We start from the raw sequence: 22,096 nt of genomic DNA, 5'->3' as shown, positions 1-22,096 counted from the left end.
GGATGCTGGCAGCTACAACTACCTCTTTAAGCCCTTGCTCTTCGGTTCAGATCTTGAATGAGTACCTAACATGGCCCTCGAATGGGTGTGGCGTTCAGACCTGGGGAGGAAGAAGGGAGAGATGGTGAACAAAAGGAGCTTGGGAGATAGAGGGAGCATAGTTTTGTCATGTCTACGAAGTTTTCTGTGGGCTCCCATGGTCATATATTGCTTATTACAAAATAGCACTACAAAAACCTGTTAACACGTTCTCTCTCCCTCTACAGCTTGTTTAGAGTTAGCGGGCTTCTTCCGTAGTTCAAGTCGCTATAAGCACATGCATTCTTTGACGGCATTAGGTAGACCGTCTAGTAAATTCCTATCAATTCAGACGAGTGCCAGGGAAATATAAAGCTATCCAAGCGTAACATTCCTTGACATTCACCATGCCGGAAACTCGCAGGCTCGTCATTATGGTAACATTATCTGGGCAATGACTACCACAACCTGGGAATGAACGCCATGGCCATCTTTGTACCCTCGATCTAACGAGGTTGCACTAGGCCACATTGGGGATGACGGTTCATCTCGTCGAATAGACCGTATTGGTACTCCACCGAACTTTGCTGTGTAGGTTCCCACCATCTTCGACAGTGAGCATAGTAAACAGGGTCACTTGAAAGCTTGTACGGTGATCCGGTTGTTGGTTCAGCCATGAGGTGTGTGGGCTGAGATGAAGGGAGTCCATGCCATTCCCGGGCTATCGCCTCATACCCATTTACCATATATGGCTCAGCATACTGGTGTCCTTCGTCCCCATTCTCGTTCCTATCAGGCACATCGCACATTTCACGATCACCACCTGTGGCTGCCCAATTCAGTGGTGTCGGGGCATGGCCAACAGTGCCGGCTACATTCGAGCTTTCCTGGTCCAGCGATTTAGTTCCGGTGACGTTGCTAGTTGCTGCATAGCTGTGCTCTGGGGAGATCTGCCACATCTGGATGAGACGCGATTGTTGTTCTGGCATGGCATGTTCAAAAAGCTCCATTTGCTTGGCCGAAAGTGTTGAAGGGTCCACGTTGTGCTGTCGGAGTGTCTCGTTGACGGTAGCATTGGTGCCGCGGCGATGAACACCTTCGGAGGCACGAGTAGTATTCTGTTGAGCAACATGCGCAGAGTGATGGTAATGTTGTGTGATGCTATACACAATTGGGGATGAGGGAGCAGGACGCTGTACTCCCACGCTCTCTTGGGTTGACAATGGCGTCTCTAAGTTCATCCCCTTGTCGAAGAGTGCCGAGAGATCATTCTGTAATTTCAAATCGCTTTCAGAAGCGGACAATCCGCACTGCATGTTCTCTTGTCAGAGAGCTTATGATATCAAAAGGTCAAAAGTATCTACCTGGCTACAATAGGGGTTTTCGATGAAAGCAGCAAGTGCATTGGAGATATCTGTAACTTGCCCACAGCAGGGGCAGCTATGCAATATAGATGAAGACATATCGTCTATGTATCTTGGGAGTGCAAATGGATGGCAAATGATGCACGCTTGACCTTCTCCTTCTTGGTGTTCTCGAAATAAGAGGGCGGGCGGCAAAGTGGAGGGGAATTGAATATTGAAGCCCTAGACAGCTCCAGGTCCAGTTTAGGATACAACACTCTAGCTGAAGGGAAGCAAGCAGAAGTAAAGGATATATTTGCTCGGTAGGTAGGAAGATTAAATAGGAAACATCAAGCAATGTGGTGGGGAGGCGCTGGTCAAATGTAAACCGATACATGTCGATGCCCGAAACAGACACATGGTTGGGCATTTATAATGAAGGTCAGAAGGACCAGTACCTTATTCATGCAGCCTTGCAAGATCTTGTTCACAGAACGTAGAATATACCTACCTACCGAGTGAAAGTCGCGTGGCTGTTCACCCACCGGATGCTGGTTATGTACTGATGGAACCATCCATATCATTCAGAAGATGGTCATTTTAAGGCCGACAGGGGAAAGCCGGCGGGGATGGAAACCAGTAGTGCATGCCAGCCCACATGCATAGAATTACATACGGTTATTTGCATACCGTATCCCCTCGAACATATAGTATTGATCAGGTGACAAAACTTTACAAGCGTTGATATCTTAAGCCCAATCAAATGTGGCGCACAATCTGTGCAATAAGTACTAGCTTGCCTTTTCGAGTAGAAGTAAATAGTATGTTATATTATAAGATGTATAAAGATGATGCAACGAGACTTATTATCCCTTATCGCAACCCGGCGGAGTGGGGCCAGCAAAGCTGCAGGGATCGCATCACATGACAGCGTCGGGCTTGGTAAAAGCGGCAAGACACTAGCCTATACCAGGAAGGGGATGATGTACTCAGCTGTTCGTGCTTAGGCAGGCATTGCTAACTACGCGTACCTTAGCTACCTACCTTACCCGAGTGATCACATTGCTAACTGCCCCGTTGCCTGTGCTCAAGCTTTCAAGTGTCTCCAGTAGCTCAACATTTTGGCCTTATCAACATTCTCATATCTTCTAATTCTACTCCATCCCTTGAATCTGTGTTAAACAACCCTCTCCAGCCATGGTTCGTTCCTCAACTCCCAAGTCGACGTTCCTCCATGACTGATTATCTCACTAGACTTCCATTGGCACTGGGTACGATCTCTCCAACTCAGTCTTCTCCCCAGATGGTCGCAACTTCCAGGTATCCATTCGCCTTCCTCCACCTTCATAGCCAAAGCGGCTCTGTTGACTATTCGAAATAGGTAGAATATGCCGTTAAAGCGGTAGAGAATGGAGGGACAGCCATTGGTATCAGGTGCAAAGATGGTGTCGTGCTCGCAGTGGAGAAAATCATTACCAGCAAGCTTCTGAAGCCTGGCGCCAATAAGAGAATAGCTACGGTTGATCGTCACGTTGGCATTGTAAGGATCCAAGCTGAGTCCAGAAACAGTGGGCGTCTACGCTGATTAGGAGTCTGTCGCGCTAATACATTGCTTCCATGGCAGGTTTCCGCCGGTCTGGTGCCGGACGGGCGACATTTCGTTTCTCGGGCTCGTGATGAGGCTTCATCATGGAGAAGTGTTTACAAAGGGCCAATTCCAACTTCTGCGCTATCCAACCGCCTTGGGAGCTACGTGCAAGCTTACACACTCTACTCTAGTGTCAGGCCTTTCGGCGTGACTGCTATTGTCGGAGGCTGGGACTCCGAAGCCGAGCTTGCTGTCGACGGTCAGGTCGGAAGTGGGCCCAAGTCGGGTTCTGGCGGTAAAGTCGAGGGCGCTAGAACTGGAGGTCCAGGTCTATATATGATTGAGCCAAGCGGCCTATACTGGGTATGCTCCTGTAATTTACAATGGTGCTTTTAGACGATGCTAACGCTATCGAAGGGTTATTATGGCGCCGCCACCGGGAAAGGGAGACAAGCAGCCAAGGCTGAGCTTGAGAAACTCGACCTGAGCTCCGGCACACTGAGCCTTCTCGATGGAGTGAAGGAAGCGGCTCGGATTATCTATGTCGCCCATGAAGACAGTAAAGACAAGGACTTCGAACTGGAAATGACCTGGATTAGTTCATTAGACGGTCCGACGAAGGGAAGGCACGAGGAGGTACCGAAAGAACTCCGTGAGGAGGCAGAGCGGGCAGCAAAGAGAGCTCTGGAGGGAGAGGACGAGGAAGAAGACGCAACAAAGGGTGATTCAAACGAGAGCGAGCGGATGGAGGAGTGAACTTTACAGTCTGAACCCTACACCTAAGACTCTGTCAAAGAATCATTCATCTCGTTACTTTACCCCTATTCATGTGGACCTCATATCCTGATGCACGGTAAACGAATGTATGCTATATGGCAATTGTGCCTTAAGACCGCCAATCAAGGTTCCTGATCTTCGATGTATACAATTGATGATTTCTCTTTTGTAGAGGATGATTGATTACCCTAAATCAACGGCAGAATAATTCAAAACGAAACAAGAGATCGTTGCCTTGCCGAAGGTCCACTAAACAATTTTACCCTCAGCCCAGTCTCTTTTCTTTGCTCCAAGTTCCACTGCAGCATTACCCCAGTCCTCTCCATGATTGTGCATTCCCTTTGTGCCCAAGCCGGCTCTTTCCAAGCCTTGCTCTTCAGTCAAGACAGTAAGCACGCCAAAGATGACCGGCAGTCCCGTATCAAGCTGCACACGCATCAATCCATGAGTGACGGCATCCGCGATATATTCAAAATGCATAGTCTCTCCTTTAATCAGCACTCCAACGGCAATGATGGCATCGAAAGGTCTAGGTGCATCGGACGATGGCGACTGCGGAGACGCCTTGGTGAGGTCCGCTGTAGAGGAAGACAGCAAATCGGTGGCACTGATGCCTTGCGCCGAGGCTGAGCCTTTGGCAGCTTCAATCTGCGAAGCCGCATATAACCTGACAGCGTACATAGTCAGCACCAGTCTCCGAGCTCACTAATAAAATCCCCGAGAAAGGAGAGGCTTGATGGCAATGGGCATACTTCTGCACGGCAAAGGGCAACTCATAACTGCCTGGAACAGTGTGGACCGTTATGTTATTCTCAGCAACTCCAGCTGCAAGGAGGCTCCGCTTGGCCCCATCCACGAGAGGACCGATTATGCCCATATTCCACCTCGCATGGACGATGGCGATTCGTAGCCCAGTTCCTAAGTAAAACAAATTTTAGCAGACGGATCATTAGTCGTACGATCAACCTGAAAGACGTCATTACCATCATAGGTCTGCGCAGCGCCCGGGCCTTTCAGAGACAGAGAAGTCATCGCGTTCGAATTCTTGTATAGAATTCCCAAATATAGGGTCTCGATGGGCTATTGTCGTCGAATTGAAGGAAGGTGCTGTTCGAGGAAACTGATGAGACAGACAAACAATGTGCAACATATATGTGCGAGTTCCCACGCAAAGTGGGGGATCGGAAGTGTACCCCGCTGGGTCAAGGGGTAATGATCCCTTGAGCTAGATATCTCGTTAGCAATATTTACTGATGTAATAAAACATCCCTCAGATCCCCCACTCTCAACCCACGGAATTCCAGGTTACTTTACTGCCTTCGGCTTGATATGTACAAGTCTAGCTCACTACTAGACACACTACTGGCTGCTACAGTTGCCATGCGACGAGCTGGCCGGACACACCTCAAACGGACGGATACAACGGAAGCAGAAACCAAACGGAAACGGCAACTAAGAGAGATATGGGCAAAAACTACCAATACTGCAAAGTTTACATGTTACCATCATTAATTTAGAAACCCTATGCATTAATTGAAAGTTCCCTCTCTCGTGCCCACAATCTATCGTTTTTCTTCATCGCCCTCTATTCAACAGTAACCGACTTAGCGAGGTTACGGGGGAAATCGACGTTGAGACCCTCTCCCACTGCAAGCCAGTACGAGATAAGCTGCAATGGGATAACGTTCAAAAGTCCTTGAAGGCAATCGACCGTCTTCGGGACCTCAATCTTTTCTGTTTGAGCGGCAGAGAACTCTGGGTCATCATAGTTGCAGATCACGATAGGACGGCCTCCTCGTGCAATGACTGTTGGATGGTTAGAGAATAAAGCTTTGCGAATGTGAGCGGAGGATTGACTAACCTTGCTGATAAGCATTCAGTGACTTCGAGAAAATATTATCCCTTGTAAGGATCATGATGATGGGCAGGTTCTCATCCACAAGGGCAAGAACGCCGTGTTTCAGTTCGCCTGACATAACAGCCTCACAGTGGAGGTAGGAGATCTCCTTGATCTTAAGCGCACCTATTAAATCATGTTAATGAGGAGTGATGACAAGAAAGATCGACCTGCTAACCTTCGAGGGCCGTGGGGAACTGGCCACCTCTGCCCAGCAGCAGCAAGCTCTTCTGATCCTTGAAGAACTTTGCGCACATTTGCTTGATGGGCTCATTGAGCTTCAGGATCTCTCTGAATTGCTCTGATACCTTGGCCAAACCCTCCATGATCTCCTCGCGTCTCTTCTGCTTGGAAGCCCGATCCTCGCTAAGCGAGAGTGCAAACATAACCATGGCCACGAACTGCGACGTGTATGCCTTCGTAGAAGCGACACCAATCTCAGGCCCAGCATTGATGTGCACACCGCAGTGAGTCAGGAGGGAGATGGAAGAGCCGACAACGTTAACAATACCAACAGTCAAGGCACCACGCTCGAGACAATAGCGCAAGGCCATCAGGGAATCGGCTGTCTCTCCCGACTGGGAAACGAAAACACATGTGTCGTCACGGAAGACAGGTGCCTGTCTGTCCAGGAAGTCCGAGGCAAGTTCAACCGAGATAGGTATCTCAGTAAGCTCCTCGAAAACACCACGCACAGCCATGCATGAGTGGTAGCTGGTTCCACAAGCCACAAAGATAATTCTTCTGCACCGACGGATGGTAGAAATATACTGCCGGAGACCGCCCAGTGTGACTTGCTTGTTTGCGACATCCAGTCGACCGCGCATAGTGTTGACCACGGATTCGGGCTGCTCAAAGATCTCCTTCTGCATAAAGTGATCAAAGTTACCCTTCATAATTTCCTGTAGTTCAAGTTCAATGGTCTGAATGGCGCGGACGTTCGACGTGCCATCATCCTTGGTCAAACGGTGGATGTTCAGCTGGCCCTCATGGATATGAGCAATGTCATCGTCTTCAAGGTAAAGGACCTTCTTGGTGTGCTCAACGATCGCCGACGGGTCTGATGACAAGAAGAATTCGGCTGGCTGAGGAACGCCGTCATCGGAAAGGAAAGCGCGGGACTGAGACCGGTGCAGGAGTGACTTGTCAGGAGGTGCAAGCAGTCCAGTAGCAGACTTCTTGATGGCAACGTTTTGAGAAGCCTGCTCTGCTGGAAGGGGGCCATCCTCGGAGTATTCCACATCAACGAAGTCCACCTTCATCTTCCTCGAAGTTCGCACACCGATAACAAGCGGGGAACCTTTACGGGCCGCAATAACTTCATGAGGATAGTGCACAGACTTGATGAGGAGACCGAAAGCGCCTTCGAGTTCTTTGACAACAGCCTTGGCCAATACCGTGAAGTCAATGTCTGGCTGCTGATCATAAAGATACTTCGTAAGCTTGGCAATGCATTCAGTGTCTGTTTCGGTCTCGAAGCGGAATCCCTTGCTCTCCAGCAAGGCCTTCAATTCTTTGTAGTTGGTAATGATACCATTGTGAACAACAGCAAACTCCCAGTTGGCGTCAGATCTGGATTATGGCCACATGTTAGTCTCATGTTTCCTTAGCCTAAGCCAATCGGCGGGCATAATTTCAGTTAACCAACCTGTGAGGGTGACAGTTCCGGCGAGACGGAGTACCATGAGTGGCCCAGCGTGTGTGAGCAATACCGGCATGGGACTCAAAGGTCTTGGTGAAATCGGGCTTGGACTCTTCAATGAGTTCCTTCAACTTAGCGACCTTGCCAACTTCCTTGAAGGCACAGACTTCCTTCTTCTTGTCGCCATCGACTGCGAGACCGGCTGAATCATAACCGCGGTATTCGAGTCTCGAAAGACCTACGCAATGTTAGGATACAAGATATACTGGGAGAAGTTCGGGGAGCGATTTGAGACATGACGGAGGCTAGCACGACGGGGAGGGGACCAACCGTTAAGTATAGTATCAAGAATGAACCTGCGATCTCTTTCGACAAGGTAGTTGATGTAGCCGAAAATGCCACTTGAGAGTTTGTATTAGACATCAGAAAATACGAGGATTGAGCTCTGGAGCCAGACATACCACATGTTTGGTTATTTTTATCGTGATTACTCGGAGACGTGAGGGAGAGTATGGGGCCGTTTGACGCTCCAAGAAGACGACACTATGTCTAGATATCGAGAAGTTCACCTAAGGAGGTCCATCTTAATCAAGACACCAACAACGAACATTGCGTTCGGAAATGAATTCGACTTACTGCTTATGAGAAGGGGCGATGAACAGGGGTGTAAGTATGAAGGTGGGTTGAGAGAAGGAGGAATCAGGAGGAAAAGACACGGAGAGGTTGAGGAGGTGGTTCACTGGGATCAACAAACAATTGGGAGGGTAGAAAGGAGGGGGAGCTGTTATGTTTTATGTGGTGAGATCGACCCACCTTGGCACACACAGACCAGGGAAGCTGCTATAGGCACTCTCAGCCATTCATCAAATGAGGTAGCAGCCAATAAGCCCACCCTGCGCCTCACACAATCGACTGGTATGTTTCACCCGTGACCTGAGTCAGGCCAGGACCATCCGCATCCAAGGTAGCGATAGAGTATTATTGTACTAGCTTGTACGAATTGCTCAGTAGATACCGAAGTACGATACTCACCCCCACCTGCATGGCCAGAATAACGCTCCACTTTTAACTATTATTAGTCAAGTTAGGCAAATTCTTTCCCTGACGCCATGGATCTGGTTCGAATGCTGAGACGGAGTATATGATCTAGGGAACTTCTAAACATAGGTTTCTAATAATAAATTCAGCGCTAGGTAATAAATATACTATCACTTCGCCCTCCCTCCCGATGGTCGTGGTGATCTGCTTGAGAGATAGGTATGTACTCCTACAATTGGAAAATGCAACACATCAAGTTGTAAGCAGCAGGTGAAATCAGGTGCAGCACTCATGTCGGTAGTACGTAGTTATGTATGTTATGTATGTACATGTCCTGGGGACAAAGAACCTGGCAGGTAGAGACCCAAGATCGTGAGGGAGCCCCTCTTTGTTCTTCATGAGTCGTATCCCACAGTAGATTTTGCCTCTGGTGTAAACTTGCCCATGGAAACCGAGATAATTGAGTGGGAAAAGGGGGAGGGGTAATTGTCGCGATGTGTTTTAAAAGGGGCCACCGTGCGTATCCCCTGGGTACTTCATCGGACCCATGGGGAAATGAACCAAAAACTCGAGGCTCCCCTTTCCTAAGCCGATTACTAAATAGTAGCGGTTCACCAAACAAGATCCCAAACCACACACTTCCGGAGCCGCCAAGCTCTCTTGTCTACGTAGGTTGGTCATTTCAATATCTTTCTAATATGGCATGGATGGTATACAAAGTAAAGCCCATGATGGGGTTTATTTATTATATATGTGACAGTCCATTCATTCAACGGGACCTGGAATACGAGTCTCCCGTACCAGAATTGGTTTTTAGCTGATACTAAAAACACTTTCGCAGATGCAGAATGCCTACTTACCGAGCATGCGGGCACACCGCCGACTGGGTGGCAAAGACAAAGAAGTGGCCTACATGCAATACTCCATATATCTTTCATGATTCGTATTCGGATTCCAGGAAGTAAGGAGTAGATACACGGGCTACGTTACTGTATAAGTAGTCAAAGCTTAAGGTTTATTATGCTTCTTTCTGTTGTCGCACGGTATAAGACTCTGCATACCCGACAACATTCATAGGTTTCTCAGCGTATCTGTGGTTTTACATATGGAGTACCGCACACATCGTCGCCAATAGTCAGCTTTGCTGTGCGATGGATCCCGATACGGAGTAGAAGCCCCATAGCTCAAGGCTGTAGGGTTTTTTAGCTCTCATAGGCCTCGGAGGCTGATGCTTTTAACTTCTTACTGGTAATTTGCATGTGTACGGTTTGTTTTTCCTCTCCGCGGTTCTCGCATTACTTGAATCGGGGCATAGATATCTGCCCCATCCAAAAGCAAGTATGTACGATACGTAGCTTGGGAATTTTATTGCATAATCATATTCATACATGACGTAGGGTCGCCCTTGTTGTAAGCATGGAAATGGATGATACTCAACACAGACAGACAATAGTTTGCTCCTATGTTAAGTGTTTAATTTTTGCCCGTGAACGACTGTAAGTGTCTTGTCACTGCCGAAGGGAAGGTAACAGGCTTATATATCTTCAACCACACTATTATCGGTTTGACCACTCATCCTACCCCCTACTAGTAGCCTTGTCAGGTCAGGAGGCTATTGAAAGTCGATGAAGTGACACTCTGTATGATACTTTAAAGCCCAAGCCCACTAGCCTGGAAGGATGACAGTCCAACTTTGCCGTTTCATCAGTATATTCAAGCTGCTACTAATCGGAAGGGTTCCGGTTTTGCAAGAACATTGGACGTGAAGCTCAGGTCCGAGTCCTATTAACTACTACCACCGCTCCTTCTTCAATCTTTCACCACATATAAGTTAATGCATATAGCATTATACATACAAATTGGATGTTTTCCATACTATCCGGTCTCTCCAGAGGTTGCTAAACAAGTACAAGTATATTGGAAAGACGCCCACGATTGCATTGCAGCAAAAGAGTACCATGACTGCGAACAGTCATGTTAATCAATCTTAAACGCCAGGTCTTTCTTCTTTCTGGAGTGCCATGCAGAGCCCTGGCATCGAGATGCACTGCTGACTATGCATGAATTTGTTTGCTTCGTTAGGTCAAAATCTGCATCCTTCCCGCCCGTTGGGTTGTCGTTGTCGATGTCGTTCGCAAAATGAAGTCAGGTTACCACAGCACGTAACACTCATCATACGCTAGATGATCGAAGGATAATATCGGCTCAGGACTAGCGTAGGAGTTGACAATTCCACATAACGTTTGACGAAGTCCTGGCTAGGGAACCTCCAGGGTAGTAGACAGGAGTAGTTAATGGTCCCTAGGTAACAAAGTATGGTGGATTGATATTCTACCTATCGCTCCGTACTCCGCACCCCTACTGTACGTGTTTAAAGAGCAGAAACGGCAAGAAAAGATAGTCTACGTCGAGCCGCGGGAGTCGCCTATAACTTCGCAGACGTTATGGCAATGTGCAGTACTTCTCTGCCCCTTCGTTTTGCGCCTTTTGAGTTCATGCGTTACGTCTTCTTCCCTAGCCGACAGCCCGTGTTTGTTGAGCCATCCATCGTAATCGCACATGGATTGTTACGCTCCCCGCCACCTTGCAAGCCGATTCCTGCCATGAATCGCTCTCTCCGCGCGCTTTTCCAGTCGCGTTGGTAGGGGCTCACCAGAACGGGGAAAATCAGATTGTTTAGTACCTTAATCAGTACAGCCTCTCTCTGCTTTCTTTCCCTTCCTTCCTCCTTCGATTTTACCCTCTTTAATTTTAGTTTTTCTACCCCAGGAGTTGTAAACCCACCCCTTCTGTTACCCTCCTTTCCTTTAACTCCGCCCGAGCCTGCTTCTCTCAATTCTACCCGCTCTCTCCAGACTTTATTGATTTACTTTTCTCGCGTTACCGCCTTGTGCCCAGGATATTTCCTGCCAATAAATCCGTGCACCGAGTATTATACAACTACCAAGGATGCTACCTGTTGGTTGGAGCTATCGTGGTCTTGGCTTGTAGCCACCTCTCAACATGTCGCGCTCCTCAGCAGGATTTGCAGACTTCTTCCCAACCGCACCGTCCGTCCTCCAGCAAAAGCGCAAGACCATCCGGGAGCGGCCTCGCTCCGAGGCCCATCCGGAACACGACCATAGCGATGCAGGGCGTGCGCTTCCTGAAGAGTCCAAGGCAATCCTTGAGTTGACAACGGGTCTTTACGCGGAGGAACAGAATTTGCCGACTGTCAATGGTGATGGACTTGCAAGTTCTGACAGTGTGAGCGTTTCGGCTGCCCGCCCATCGACACATAAGCATAGCACAGCATATGGGAATGAAGCGCGTCTCGATACGCTTACGCCACTCACTAACGCGGAGTCGTCGCCCGCTCAGAGGCTCAGTCCATCTCACATAAGGATAGCCAACGGGATCGAAGATAGTTCAGGCACCATAAAGACCGATGACATAAAGCCCGCCATGACGCCCCTGCAAACCCCACCAACGCCCCGATCGCAGAGTCGCACTTCTGGAAACGTGAGGGGCTGGAAGTTAGTCTATGACCCAGATTCAGAGAAGCGGATATCATCGAAGGAGAAGCGAAGGAAAGCGCGATATGTGGATATAGTGCCTAATGGGCAAGATGATCGACCAGCAGACCCTCGTTTAAAGATATCCAATTATTCGCGAGGTGGTGGCTGCAAGCAGAAGACCAAGTTTCGGCCAGCTCCTTACTCATTGAAACACTGGCCATACGACGCTTCGACAACTATTGGCCCTGGACCTCCGGTACAGATAGTGGTCACCGGATTCGATCCCTTGACCCCAATCGCCCCAATAAATGCGTTGTTCTCGAGTTTCGGGGAGATTGCTGAAATCAACAACCGCACCGATCCAATAACCGGTAGATTTCTGGGGATATGTTCAGTCAAATATAAAGATAGCGCATCTTTCAGAGGAGGCGGGCCCGTTCTCGCGGCGAACGCAGCCAGGCGAGCCTATTATGAGTGCAAAAAAGAGCAACGGATTGGAACGCGCAGAATCAGAGTCGAGCTGGACCGGGACGGCATCGTCTCGGCAAAGATAGTAACAAGGGCAGTCGACTCTCAGAGGATGGGGGACAGGAACAACCTTCTGAGTGCAGAGGAACCTAAAACGGGCGTCTCGGCAAAGAATAATGAGCCTCCACCGACGGCTCCCAAGGGCCCTTCTGGAAGGTCCCAAATGCGCCCTACGGTCCCAGTCCCGGAAGGGCCGAGGGCAAGCTTTTTGAAGCCTGTTGTACCATCACTGGTGGAAGAAATACCTATACTGAGTCAGATCAAGCGTGACCCATATATATTCATCGCACACTGTTACGTACCGGTCCTCAGTACCACCGTTCCGCATTTGAAGAAAAGGCTCAAACTATTCGATTGGAAAGACATACGTTGCGATAAGACAGGGTACTACATTGTGTTTGAGAATTCAAGGCGCGGCGAAGAAGAAACCGAAAGATGCTATAAGATGTGCCATATGAAACCTCTGTTCACATACATTATGAACATGGAGAGTCAGCCCTATGGGAATCCTAATTACGAACGAAGTCCAAGTCCCCAGAGACTGCAGGCCGAACAGCGAGAGCGAGCCGAAAAGGACAGGCTGAAAAGGGAAGCAGAGTTGGACATCGAAGAAGAAAAAAGACAACGTGCCCTGGATCTGGACCCTTGCAGAGAGGTGGTGGCGATAATAATACGGGACCTACGAGACAAATTACTTGAAGATGTGAAGTCTCGAATTGCAGCACCGGCCTTGTATGACTACCTGGATCCAGTTCGACATGCTACGAAGAGGGAGAGGCTGGGAATTCCTGAACCGGAGGGGGCTAAAAGGCCTATGTTCCGCATCGACCTCGACAGTTCAGCTGGCACACCTGACTCACGCTCTGACTTGTCAACCAGTAGGAATCCTTTGGGTTCGTCTGGTCTGAATATACTTGCTCTTCCACGGATCAGAAAGGCACATCGACTAGATCGCACGAACGCTGCGTTCTTGGATGAAAGAAGAAAACAGCCCTTACGAAAGAAGGAAGTAAGACCACTTTACCATCGTCTCCAGCAACTACACGATGTGGACGATTCAGACGATGAGCAAAGGACACCCTTTACCAGAGACACTGAAGATTTAGACAGTCGTGCCCCGAGCCGAATGAGTTCTGAGACCTCGGATTCAGAGGAAGACTCGGATCGGATCGGCTCTGAAACGTTGGAAGTTCCTGTTGCCGAAAGGCAGACCGATAGTGATAGGTCTCACGATATAGACATCACGAGAGATGATGAATCTGGCGTTTCGCCAAGCGAGGCTCCCGAGCAGGTCCCTGACCGACTCCAATCTTCATCACGCAAAAGAAAGGTGGATGATGACCGAGCAAAGGCACGGAAGAAACAGAAAGGAGGCGACGAATGCTTCGATATGGATGATGCGGCAGGATCTGGGGAGGACCAAGACATGGCATGCTCCCCATCTCGGTCAGATACCATCCAGGATGTCATCGCAGCGGCAGATGAACCATCTGTAACTGGCACGGATCCCTTGGTCTCCCATGGTCAATTGGCAGGGCATGGTCAGAAAGATGATGCAGTGGCACTCATGGACTCATGGGGTGCTGATGTTGAGTACAAAGGTCTCGGCAAAGACCATCGCCATCTTGTATCCCAAGTTGGTAGTTTTGAGCATGGCAAGCAGACTGAAGAGCCTAGAACGGAGATTGAATGGCGAGTATCGAATGACGAGCCTCGCTCAACGGTCGATGACGACGAATCGATTGTGCTGGATCTCGACGGTTGGCAGAATTTAGTTAAGGATGAAGAGGATCTTTGCTTTCTTCGTGATATCTTACGAGAATTCTCGAGATCCAATGTTGGCAACCTTTCAGCTTGGGCTTGGAGACAAAAGGAGATTAAGGCACTTAATCGCCCTGAAGAGTCTGGTCCGGTACGCGAGGAGACCGTCATTCCCGGTTACTACGTTTCAAACACGACTGGGGCAGCAAGAACTGAAGGAAGAAAACGGATCTTGGAGTCGGAGAAATCAAAATATCTGCCGCACCGGATCAAAGTTCAAAAGGCCCGTGAAGAGCGAGAAGCTAGGGCGAAGAGCGATCCACATGCTGTTGCTGCAGAAGCCGCAAGGATTGCTGCAGCAAAAACGATCTCGAAGTCCACTTCCCGTTCAACAAGGGTTAACAATCGCCGCCTCATTGCTGATATCAACGCTCAAAAGCAGGCTCTTCCAACTCAGAGCGGCGATGGAGATGTTCTCCGGTTCAACCAGTTGAAGAAACGGAAGAAGCCAGTTCGTTTTGCTCGATCCGCCATCCATAATTGGGGCCTCTATGCAGAAGAGAACATATCTGCGAACGATATGATCATTGAATATGTGGGTGAGAAGGTCCGGCAGCAGGTTGCTGACATGAGAGAACGGCGTTACCTGAAAAGCGGAATCGGTAGTAGTTACCTTTTTCGTATCGATGAAAACACAGTTATAGATGCGACAAAGAGGGGTGGTATTGCCAGGTTTATCAACCACAGCTGTACGCCGAATTGCACGGCCAAAATAATAAAGGTCGATGGCAGCAAGCGAATCGTCATCTATGCATTACGAGACATTGAAAGGGGTAAGTGGGCATGGCATGTATTGGTCAAATTGAAAAGATACTAACATACTCCATAAACAGACGAAGAGCTGACATATGACTACAAATTTGAGAGAGAGTGGGATAGCGATGACAGAATCCCGTGCCTCTGTGGTTCGACCGGGTGTAAAGGTTTTCTCAACTAAGGCTTCCACTGAGTTCTCGGAATCCATGTCAAAAAGAACTTCCTCCCCACTACTCTTTGTCTCTCACTCTGTCCCTCTCTCCCTCTCTCATACACACACCCAAGCTCTCTCGCTCTCTCGCTCTCTCCCTCTCTCCCTCTCTTACTCTCTTACTCTCTCTCCTCCTCTCCCCTTCCATACCCAGCCACTCAAATCTCGATACCTTCCTCAATCTTGGTCTGCAAATCCATCTATAGATAGGTGCATTAGTCTGATGGCGTTCATTGGAATTGGTCGAGAGAAGGACCAGCATCCGGCTGGTAGGATTGTATTTTATAACAACGAAGTGCGTATCTCATGATATGAGTTGACCGGCTGCAAGGCATTCGTGGAACTTCAAGTCCCAAATTAACTTGCGATCCTTTGTTTACGTAGAGTTGACAGCCGGTTGGCAGTTTTGGTAGATGCAAAGCCGACTGACGGAAGGTCACAAATATTTTTGTCAATAAGAGACCAACAGATTCCTGGACAGGCATCTCGGGTTCCAGTGACCGGGCTCACTTGAACTCACACCTTCGTATATTTAGACTGCGCGTGGTCAGCAAAGTCAAGGACAAGTTTAACGGAAAAGAATATCAGACCCAAATGGCTGGGAAGAAGAAAGTTAGCGATTCCTTCCTTGATCATATATTCATGGCCGCAATTTCCACAACACAATCTTCCTTCAACAACCTGTGTTTCTAACAAGAGCCTGTGGAGTTCCTTTAGAAGCTGCTCATCATTAAGCGCATCACCTTCCGGCTTAGTGTCTGGGATTTTGGGAAAACCGAGCTATTTCCGGGTGAGTTCAAACAGCCTATAAAGCAGTATATGGTATGATTTGCATTGGACCAGGAATGTACACGCACCTCATTTGCCATGACTCGCAGCGCTTCCCAATCAATCCGAGGAATAATATTGAGTATGAACTCTGGCTGGAACTCCAGTTCCTGCAATTCTAATTCAGCATCTCGAAAATGCAGCGGATATGATGCTGCTGCTGTTTTGCACCCCTTCACAGCACAGGTCAGAAAGTTGACAGTGATGAGCTTCATTTCGAATAGAGATATTAACCCAGAATGAAGAAAGTGGGCGACGGTTCTACATTTTCCTTCAGAGTTCGCTTTGGATATATTGGGTGGGAAATTTTTAGTGTCTTACGTTATCGGTAATTTTCATACTTTGGCTGCCGTTTCTCAAGCCTCAAGCGAAATTTAAATTAACATGCTACGAATTAGGGGGTAGTTACTAGACAAGCACATGCCTTTGAAGAAATCAAAGATTTGAAGATGAAATAATCCAGACTTGAGAACAATGTCAGCTGTCTTCTACGGCGCAGAGAATCACTGGTATGGTATGATGCCGTGAAATCATGTTTCATATGGGGTAATGAAACTATCCTCCCCCACTCATTCCTGGGAAGATATCAGGTAAGATAGAACACGATTTAGGTATCAAACTGTAGAAATTTTGAGAAATCTAAGACCACTGCAAATTCCGATATGACTGATAAAATTTAGGCTAATACAAATTGTTTATTATACATGTGAACAGGTTTTTAGACATATTCGTGATATTTTGCCTACATCTCTGTAACTCATTCACTTAATTATAACCTCCACAAGATCGCTGTTCATGAGCTCGTAGTCTGCAAGATAAGCATTATTATCTAAGCGGTCACCGTCAAATACAAGTTGTATATCACGGGTTGCGGGTATCTGCCTAGCAGCACGAAAGGTAGCAACTAGCTCTGATACCTGCATCTCCAGGTTCAGCTCTACCTTCAAATCAACAAACCCGGGACACTTTAATAGTATCATGTCCGAGGACGAAGTTGCCCCATTCCAGCTCGTATATTCCGGACTGGACTTGGCGTCAGTCACAGTCTGTGAGTGTGAAAGATCAGCGTTGAGAAGGTCTTCTGTAGAAGCTTCCATATGAACTTGTATATCCTCCACATCTAAGTGGAATGTGTCATGTCCGTTAAAATTACCGCTTTTTGCATGGATTCCCAGGCTTCGGCATGTAGTAACATCAAACAGTCTCTTACCCTTCCAGGTCAGGAAGACCGATTCTTGCATTTCTTTGGTGAATTTCTGGCGATTACACCATGCTAGACGGACATCCTTTAGAGATTGGTTCATTTTTCGGCGGACAATCAATGGTTTGGTATTTGGGATTTTTGAGGTAATGAGGATCTGAACTATTGCTTGATTATGGGCAAGACTGTGATTATGGGGTTTGACAGTCTCATCAACTTCCCGAGCATTTTCGAAACGTGACTGCTGCACGGAAGCAATCTTGTTCTCTTTGACTGCTTTTGTAACTTCTGAATGCGCACGGATTGCCCCAACTTGAGTAAGCTCCACATCAGGTAGTGACTCACAACATTGGTCGTCAGTCTCTGTTGTAATGCCAACTGTGATACCACAAGATGAGACTCCCGCGGATGGACCACAACTATCGCCATTGTTACTGGTCTCTTGTAAGTGCTCATAAGAAGCATTATAATCCAATGGTTGTTCCGCATTGTGCAGTGCTTCATTGTGAGTGAGGGCCCCTAATGAACTTTCTGCGGAGGGCTGTCTGCAGGAGAGACGTCGACGTTTGGAGTTTGTGTGCTCTGATTCCTGCTCTAATTCCTGCTCTGGTTCCCCCTTTGGTTCCTGCACTATAGACAGTCGGCTAGCCCGAGCTTTCCGGTTGGCAGTGATAATGTCATTATAGACTTGACCAGCATGACGGTAGAAATTCGGGTCTGTTCCCTCATCTCCCCTGCTTGCCCATGAAGGCTTTTTGAAAAACGAACGCATTTGAGTCGGACGTGGTGAAAGGTATTGATGAGTGCAAATCGGATATCGCAATGGAAATAAAATGAGTCCGAGTAGTTGACCAGATGCAGTCATACAGAATGCTTGATAAAACAGTACTCAATGTTACAGTGTTACAGCTTACGGAGAGGCACGTGTTTCATGACCCCGGCCTTCGTCTAACCCCTTTCGGGCTAAGACTGATGATAACCCCCAATCACTACTAAATCAGTGAAATTGCCGATTACGATCACCTAGTGCCTGTTGAGCATTTCCAGCCCTTATTCAAAGCTTTTAGATAAGAAGAGAGAAAGGACAGCAAAATGGAGAACGGTGCCTCATCTGATGGCAAGGATCCCTCAGCTTTTCTGGGTGAAATCATTGGCGCCCCAGTTACTGTTAAATTGAACTCAGGCGTTGTCTATAAAGGTGAACAGTCATCTTCTGCTTTGTTCTACCTACCGTTTCTGCCAAAATCGAGTCTTTCTCCCCTGGTACAGGAGAAGAGTACGACTCTTATGGGGGGACAGGAGATATATACAAACGAAGAACAGGAATATTAAACGCTAACGAACTCTTCAGGGGAACTTCAATCGGTAGATGGCTATATGAATATCGCTCTGGAGAAATCTGAGGAGTTTGTTAATGGAAATCTGTCCCGCAGTTACGGGGATGCCTTCATTCGCGGAAATAACGGTTTGTTATGTCACACCTAAGGAGATGAACACGTCTAACTATTTCTCTTTGACTCTCATAGTGCTGTATATATCCGCGCATTAATACTATGAATTTCTATTAGCGACTCTTTTCTATCAACTGGATGACCAGCGCAGATAGTCAATCCAAATGGTTTTTGTTTGAGCCTCTGAACGAGGTTTCCAGCAGCGGAAACAATCTCTTATTTTAAGACCCATGTCAAATAAAAGGATAGTTATACTTTAGAATCTGCACTGCCTTCATTGCGCAAACCAGGAATCGCTCATGGAGGGGTAACCGTCTGACTAGAGGCTGCTTTATAAGGTACGGCAGTGACCTAGGCACTGTGCCCCACCTAACGGTTAAAAGTGCGATTCTGGATTCAGTGCTGTGTTACAGACCAGCAAGTTAGGCTCCGAGTTTCAAATTTTCTAATCATCCAGCCAACGTCACATTCGATCTTACTTTTATCTTTTCGTACTCGATCTTGCAGAGCTTACCTTCTGCTTTATTTTTAAAGTGTGCCCTCGCAAGGAACGTATAGCGTCCAGAAGTCTTGAATCAATTCGCCTCTTTTGAATCGAACAGAATCATGACTTTACAGGCAATCAGATATAACGAGGGCAATCTGTCCATCATAGATCAACTGCAGCTTCCATATGTGGAACAATACATAACGATACAATCAAGTGAGGAAGCATGGCACGCAATAAAAGATATGCGTGTAAGAGGAGCACCCGCTATTGCCATTGTAGCGGCCCTCGCTCTTGCATCTGAACTTCATGGCCTTATTTCATGCAATGGCATTCCCTCAGAAGCCCCCGAGGTTCAAGCTTTCATTATGGACAAGCTAGATTATCTTGTGAGCAGCAGACCCACGGCAGTAAATCTGGCCGATGCTGCTCGGAAGCTTAGGGCCGTGGCGAGTGATCATACACAAAGGCCTGGATCGACTGGGCGCAGCGTCGCTACTGCTCTGATACAAGCAGCAGAGGAAATGCTGGTGAAGGATATTGAGGACAACAAAAACATAGGAAAGCATGGTGCCCAATGGATCATGGCCAATGCCGTGGGCAAGCCGAAGGCTACTGTTCTCACACATTGCAATACGGGGTAAGTACAACCAAGCTCAACTGCAGGTGATCCGATCCTAACCCGCCGTCAGCTCCCTTGCAACATCAGGTTACGGCACTGCGCTCGGAGTTATCCGCGCCCTTGCGTCTACAGACAATCTGAACCGTGCTTACTGCACCGAGACACGACCCTACAATCAAGGATCTCGGTTGACTGCGTTCGAATTGGTCCACGACCGTCTCCCCGCCACTCTCATAACAGACTCTATGGCCGCTGCTCTACTTGCGAAGTCTGGTACTCAGGTAGATGCCATCGTAGTGGGAGCGGATAGGGTGGCTGCGAACGGAGATACGGCGAATAAAATTGGTACTTATGGCCTCGCTGTGCTTGCAAGGTATCACGGTGTGAAGTTCCTCGTTGCTGCACCGCTTACTACAATTGATCTGGCCACCCCGTCCGGTCATGAAATCATAATCGAGGAACGTGCGGCCTCCGAAGTCACAACTGTCAGAGGACCGCGTGCCAACAAATCTACCAATGATATTGAATTAGAAACTGTGCGCATAGCCGCTGATGGCATCGATGTCTGGAACCCGGCCTTTGATGTCACACCGTCCACACTTATTGACGGTATCATCACAGAGAAGGGCGTGGCAGAGAAGGACGCCGATGGCCAGTTTCACTTGGAGGACTTGTTTCGCAACTCCTCCTCAACATGAGCTTGTGTCGATGTCACCTCGTCTTGATTATAGCATTGCCCATTCGTCTGCTCGGTTTCTGGGTGCTTTTCAAACGCGTTCAGTAACTCCTCTATTTTGTTCTCCAGCTTGTCCAGATGATTTTCCAGCGCCAGAGCTGTCATTTCGCCACTGGGACCATCCTGTTAGGTGAAAACAAGGGTTGGTTGTCTTGACGCATACCTTGTAATATCCTTGAAAGCCTGTTGCTAGTGATCAGCATCTTCATGTTGAACATAACAATACCAGGGCGCTCAAAATGTATGTATCCATTGAACTGCGATTACTGGTCATGCTCGGATCAACTTACTTGGGCGATGGTATCATTATGTTGGTCACTAGAAGGCATGGCTGCTGTGCGGGTATCTTGGTGGGTGATGGCTCAATAATTTGAAGGCCGACAAGAACTTGGGTGCTAGTTTAGAGTATATAATAATGTTCTGCCAGTCAATTCCGCCATGTTTGTCCTAACTCCATTTCAAGCAGCCTTCTAGATTGTCCTAGCAATAGTCATATGACTTTGCATACCGCCTCTGCAGTCTTGTAAAAGCAGCTCTGTAGAGTCTGTATATATAATATACAATGACCTACGTATGGTTCCTGGATGGAGATTCTCAGATTATATTGAGTTCGGTATTTTTTTCAATAGAAAAGATCATTATGATCGGAAGTTTGTCAGGAAGAAAAGCCTGCAGGCCCTGTCAGTAATAAATATTTTTAATATTAATTTTTAAGAAATATTTACTGCCTGAGACTCTATCAAGAATCTCTGAAATAAGAGATAAAGAATAATAATTTTTAATAAAAATCTTGTTAAGACTTCTATAATTTATATAAAAATATAAATTATTATTTTTTTTAAATATAAAAAAAATAGAGGCCCCTGCAGAACTTTTTAAAGATTAAATTTAATTTAATTTTAGGTTTTTTTTAATATATTCTTATAAAATCTTAAGTTCAGTTTTTAATAGAAAATATATAGAATTATAAAAGAATATTTTATTAAATTTAATATTAATAACATAGTCCACATGGCTATGAGAAAAAAGTTATTAAAAAAATTTATAAAAAATAAATCTTAAAATTCTTAAAACTTAATTAGAATTATCTCTAGATTTAAAAATAAATTAAAAGATTTTTTTAATAATTAAATATCTTCAGGGAGCTTGATAATAATATATACTTTTATTAAATTTTAAATTACTTTATTAAATTAGATAATAAAAAGAAAAAAAATATAATAAATTACTATTATTAATTCCATGCTGATAGATTAATATAAAGATCTTGAAATATAATTATTAATAATAGAATTAGACTACTCTCTGAATAAGAATCTTAGTTAATTTTTATATAATATTATTTAAAAATATAAATACTTCCCTGCGAATCAATAGTAGTAATAAAAACTTTTTATATATTATAGATAAAAATAATAATTTAATTAATAATTTTAATTTTGAATATAGTAACTGGGGTATATTAAAGATTATAAATTTTAATAAATTAATAGCTAATAATATCTACTTCAGTATAATTATTTAAATCTGTAAAGATTTTAACACTGTTTTAAATATAAATAAGAATATAAAAATAATAAATAGTTTCTATTATAAATAAAAAAATTAAAATTATAGAATTTATTTTAACTTCTCTATTTTTCTCTCAGAATCTG

General features: G+C 46.4%; 11 protein-coding genes across 11 annotated transcripts; 5 read left to right on the top strand and 6 right to left on the bottom strand.

The window, feature by feature from the left end:
* Positions 1-263: 263 nt before the first annotated feature.
* Positions 264-1,970, bottom strand: BO87DRAFT_462951 (uncharacterized protein). The gene is made up of 2 exons (XM_025629200.1): positions 1,383-1,970; positions 264-1,328 (listed from the first exon to the last, which is right to left on the bottom strand). The coding sequence occupies exons 1-2, from the start codon at positions 1,479-1,481 to the stop codon at positions 525-527; spliced, it is 903 nt and encodes a 300-aa protein (XP_025475040.1). The 5' UTR covers positions 1,482-1,970; the 3' UTR covers positions 264-524.
* A 588-nt stretch (positions 1,971-2,558) lies between these two features.
* BO87DRAFT_390917 (proteasome core particle subunit alpha 7) lies at positions 2,559-3,705 on the top strand (the record flags this gene model as incomplete). The annotated part of the gene is made up of 5 exons (XM_025624952.1): positions 2,559-2,561; positions 2,616-2,681; positions 2,743-2,901; positions 2,986-3,312; positions 3,367-3,705. The coding sequence occupies 5 exons, from the start codon at positions 2,559-2,561 to the stop codon at positions 3,703-3,705; spliced, it is 894 nt and encodes a 297-aa protein (XP_025475039.1).
* Positions 3,706-3,797: 92 nt separating this feature from the next.
* Positions 3,798-5,067, bottom strand: BO87DRAFT_380509 (lumazine synthase RIB4). Its single transcript, XM_025624313.1, has 3 exons — positions 4,710-5,067; positions 4,479-4,644; positions 3,798-4,393 (listed from the first exon to the last, which is right to left on the bottom strand). The coding sequence occupies exons 1-3, from the start codon at positions 4,756-4,758 to the stop codon at positions 3,976-3,978; spliced, it is 633 nt and encodes a 210-aa protein (XP_025475038.1). The 5' UTR covers positions 4,759-5,067; the 3' UTR covers positions 3,798-3,975.
* A 150-nt stretch (positions 5,068-5,217) lies between these two features.
* Positions 5,218-8,021, bottom strand: gfa1 (glutamine--fructose-6-phosphate transaminase (isomerizing) GFA1). The gene is made up of 7 exons (XM_025624312.1): positions 7,902-8,021; positions 7,727-7,834; positions 7,596-7,666; positions 7,272-7,503; positions 5,802-7,195; positions 5,588-5,749; positions 5,218-5,532 (listed from the first exon to the last, which is right to left on the bottom strand). Exons 2-7 carry the CDS (start codon positions 7,729-7,731, stop codon positions 5,312-5,314), a joined length of 2,085 nt encoding a protein of 694 aa, XP_025475037.1. The 5' UTR covers positions 7,732-7,834; positions 7,902-8,021; the 3' UTR covers positions 5,218-5,311.
* On the top strand, positions 7,688-8,308 carry BO87DRAFT_447722 (uncharacterized protein; the record flags this gene model as incomplete). Its single annotated transcript, XM_025628273.1, has 2 exons — positions 7,688-8,180; positions 8,274-8,308. Coding segments are annotated over exons 1-2 (405 nt in total), but the record flags the coding sequence as incomplete, so codon positions are not given.
* A 2,998-nt stretch (positions 8,309-11,306) lies between these two features.
* On the top strand, positions 11,307-15,086 carry set1 (histone methyltransferase SET1; the record flags this gene model as incomplete). The annotated part of the gene is made up of 2 exons (XM_025627546.1): positions 11,307-14,922; positions 14,983-15,086. 2 exons carry the CDS (start codon positions 11,307-11,309, stop codon positions 15,084-15,086), a joined length of 3,720 nt encoding a protein of 1,239 aa, XP_025475035.1.
* Positions 15,087-15,632: 546 nt separating this feature from the next.
* Positions 15,633-16,159, bottom strand: BO87DRAFT_319577 (RNA methylation protein TRM112; the record flags this gene model as incomplete). Its single annotated transcript, XM_025619859.1, has 2 exons — positions 15,633-15,896; positions 15,974-16,159. The coding sequence occupies 2 exons, from the start codon at positions 16,157-16,159 to the stop codon at positions 15,633-15,635; spliced, it is 450 nt and encodes a 149-aa protein (XP_025475034.1).
* Positions 16,160-16,705: 546 nt separating this feature from the next.
* Positions 16,706-17,917, bottom strand: BO87DRAFT_430453 (small ubiquitin-related modifier domain-containing protein; the record flags this gene model as incomplete). Its single annotated transcript, XM_025627545.1, has 1 exon — positions 16,706-17,917. One exon carries the CDS (start codon positions 17,915-17,917, stop codon positions 16,706-16,708), a length of 1,212 nt encoding a protein of 403 aa, XP_025475033.1.
* A 295-nt stretch (positions 17,918-18,212) lies between these two features.
* BO87DRAFT_380504 (U4/U6-U5 snRNP complex subunit LSM6) lies at positions 18,213-18,869 on the top strand. Its single transcript, XM_025624311.1, has 3 exons — positions 18,213-18,343; positions 18,497-18,610; positions 18,672-18,869. The coding sequence occupies exons 1-3, from the start codon at positions 18,238-18,240 to the stop codon at positions 18,692-18,694; spliced, it is 243 nt and encodes an 80-aa protein (XP_025475032.1). The 5' UTR covers positions 18,213-18,237; the 3' UTR covers positions 18,695-18,869.
* Positions 18,870-18,948: 79 nt separating this feature from the next.
* BO87DRAFT_178643 (S-methyl-5-thioribose-1-phosphate isomerase) lies at positions 18,949-20,526 on the top strand. Its single transcript, XM_025618392.1, has 2 exons — positions 18,949-19,723; positions 19,776-20,526. The coding sequence occupies exons 1-2, from the start codon at positions 19,203-19,205 to the stop codon at positions 20,401-20,403; spliced, it is 1,149 nt and encodes a 382-aa protein (XP_025475031.1). The 5' UTR covers positions 18,949-19,202; the 3' UTR covers positions 20,404-20,526.
* A 617-nt stretch (positions 20,527-21,143) lies between these two features.
* On the bottom strand, positions 21,144-21,302 carry BO87DRAFT_267359 (uncharacterized protein; the record flags this gene model as incomplete). Its single annotated transcript, XM_025618892.1, has 1 exon — positions 21,144-21,302. A coding segment is annotated over one exon (159 nt), but the record flags the coding sequence as incomplete, so codon positions are not given.
* Positions 21,303-22,096: the final 794 nt, after the last annotated feature.

The sequence above is a fragment of the Aspergillus neoniger genome (assembly GCF_003184625.1).
Source record: "Aspergillus neoniger CBS 115656 unplaced genomic scaffold BO87scaffold_47, whole genome shotgun sequence".
Taxonomy (NCBI): Eukaryota; Fungi; Ascomycota; class Eurotiomycetes; order Eurotiales; family Aspergillaceae; genus Aspergillus; species Aspergillus neoniger.
This window is presented reverse-complemented; position numbering and strand designations above follow the sequence as displayed.

What these genes read in the sequence shown, in the direction of transcription:
- BO87DRAFT_178643 (XM_025618392.1), top strand. Translation starts at nt 19,203, where the DNA reads ATGACTTTACAGGCAATCAGATATAACGAGGGCAATCTGTCCATCATA. An exon ending in CTCACACATTGCAATACGGG is followed by an intron (nt 19,724 to 19,775) that starts GTAAGTACAACC and finishes ACCCGCCGTCAG; the next exon opens with CTCCCTTGCAACATCAGGTT.
- gfa1 (XM_025624312.1), bottom strand. An exon ending in CGGAACTGTCACCCTCACAG is followed by an intron (nt 7,196 to 7,271) that starts GTTGGTTAACTG and finishes GCCATAATCCAG; the next exon opens with ATCTGACGCCAACTGGGAGT. An exon ending in GTTCCCCACGGCCCTCGAAG is followed by an intron (nt 5,750 to 5,801) that starts GTTAGCAGGTCG and finishes ATGATTTAATAG; the next exon opens with GTGCGCTTAAGATCAAGGAG.
- BO87DRAFT_380509 (XM_025624313.1), bottom strand. Translation starts at nt 4,758, where the DNA reads ATGACTTCTCTGTCTCTGAAAGGCCCGGGCGCTGCGCAGACCTATGAT. An exon ending in CGCTGCGCAGACCTATGATG is followed by an intron (nt 4,645 to 4,709) that starts GTAATGACGTCT and finishes TGTTTTACTTAG; the next exon opens with GAACTGGGCTACGAATCGCC. An exon ending in TTGCCCTTTGCCGTGCAGAA is followed by an intron (nt 4,394 to 4,478) that starts GTATGCCCATTG and finishes GTACGCTGTCAG; the next exon opens with GTTATATGCGGCTTCGCAGA.
- BO87DRAFT_380504 (XM_025624311.1), top strand. Translation starts at nt 18,238, where the DNA reads ATGGAGAACGGTGCCTCATCTGATGGCAAGGATCCCTCAGCTTTTCTG. An exon ending in CTCAGGCGTTGTCTATAAAG is followed by an intron (nt 18,344 to 18,496) that starts GTGAACAGTCAT and finishes CGAACTCTTCAG; the next exon opens with GGGAACTTCAATCGGTAGAT. An exon ending in CTTCATTCGCGGAAATAACG is followed by an intron (nt 18,611 to 18,671) that starts GTTTGTTATGTC and finishes TGACTCTCATAG; the next exon opens with TGCTGTATATATCCGCGCAT.
- BO87DRAFT_462951 (XM_025629200.1), bottom strand. Translation starts at nt 1,481, where the DNA reads ATGTCTTCATCTATATTGCATAGCTGCCCCTGCTGTGGGCAAGTTACA. An exon ending in AAAACCCCTATTGTAGCCAG is followed by an intron (nt 1,329 to 1,382) that starts GTAGATACTTTT and finishes GAGAACATGCAG; the next exon opens with TGCGGATTGTCCGCTTCTGA.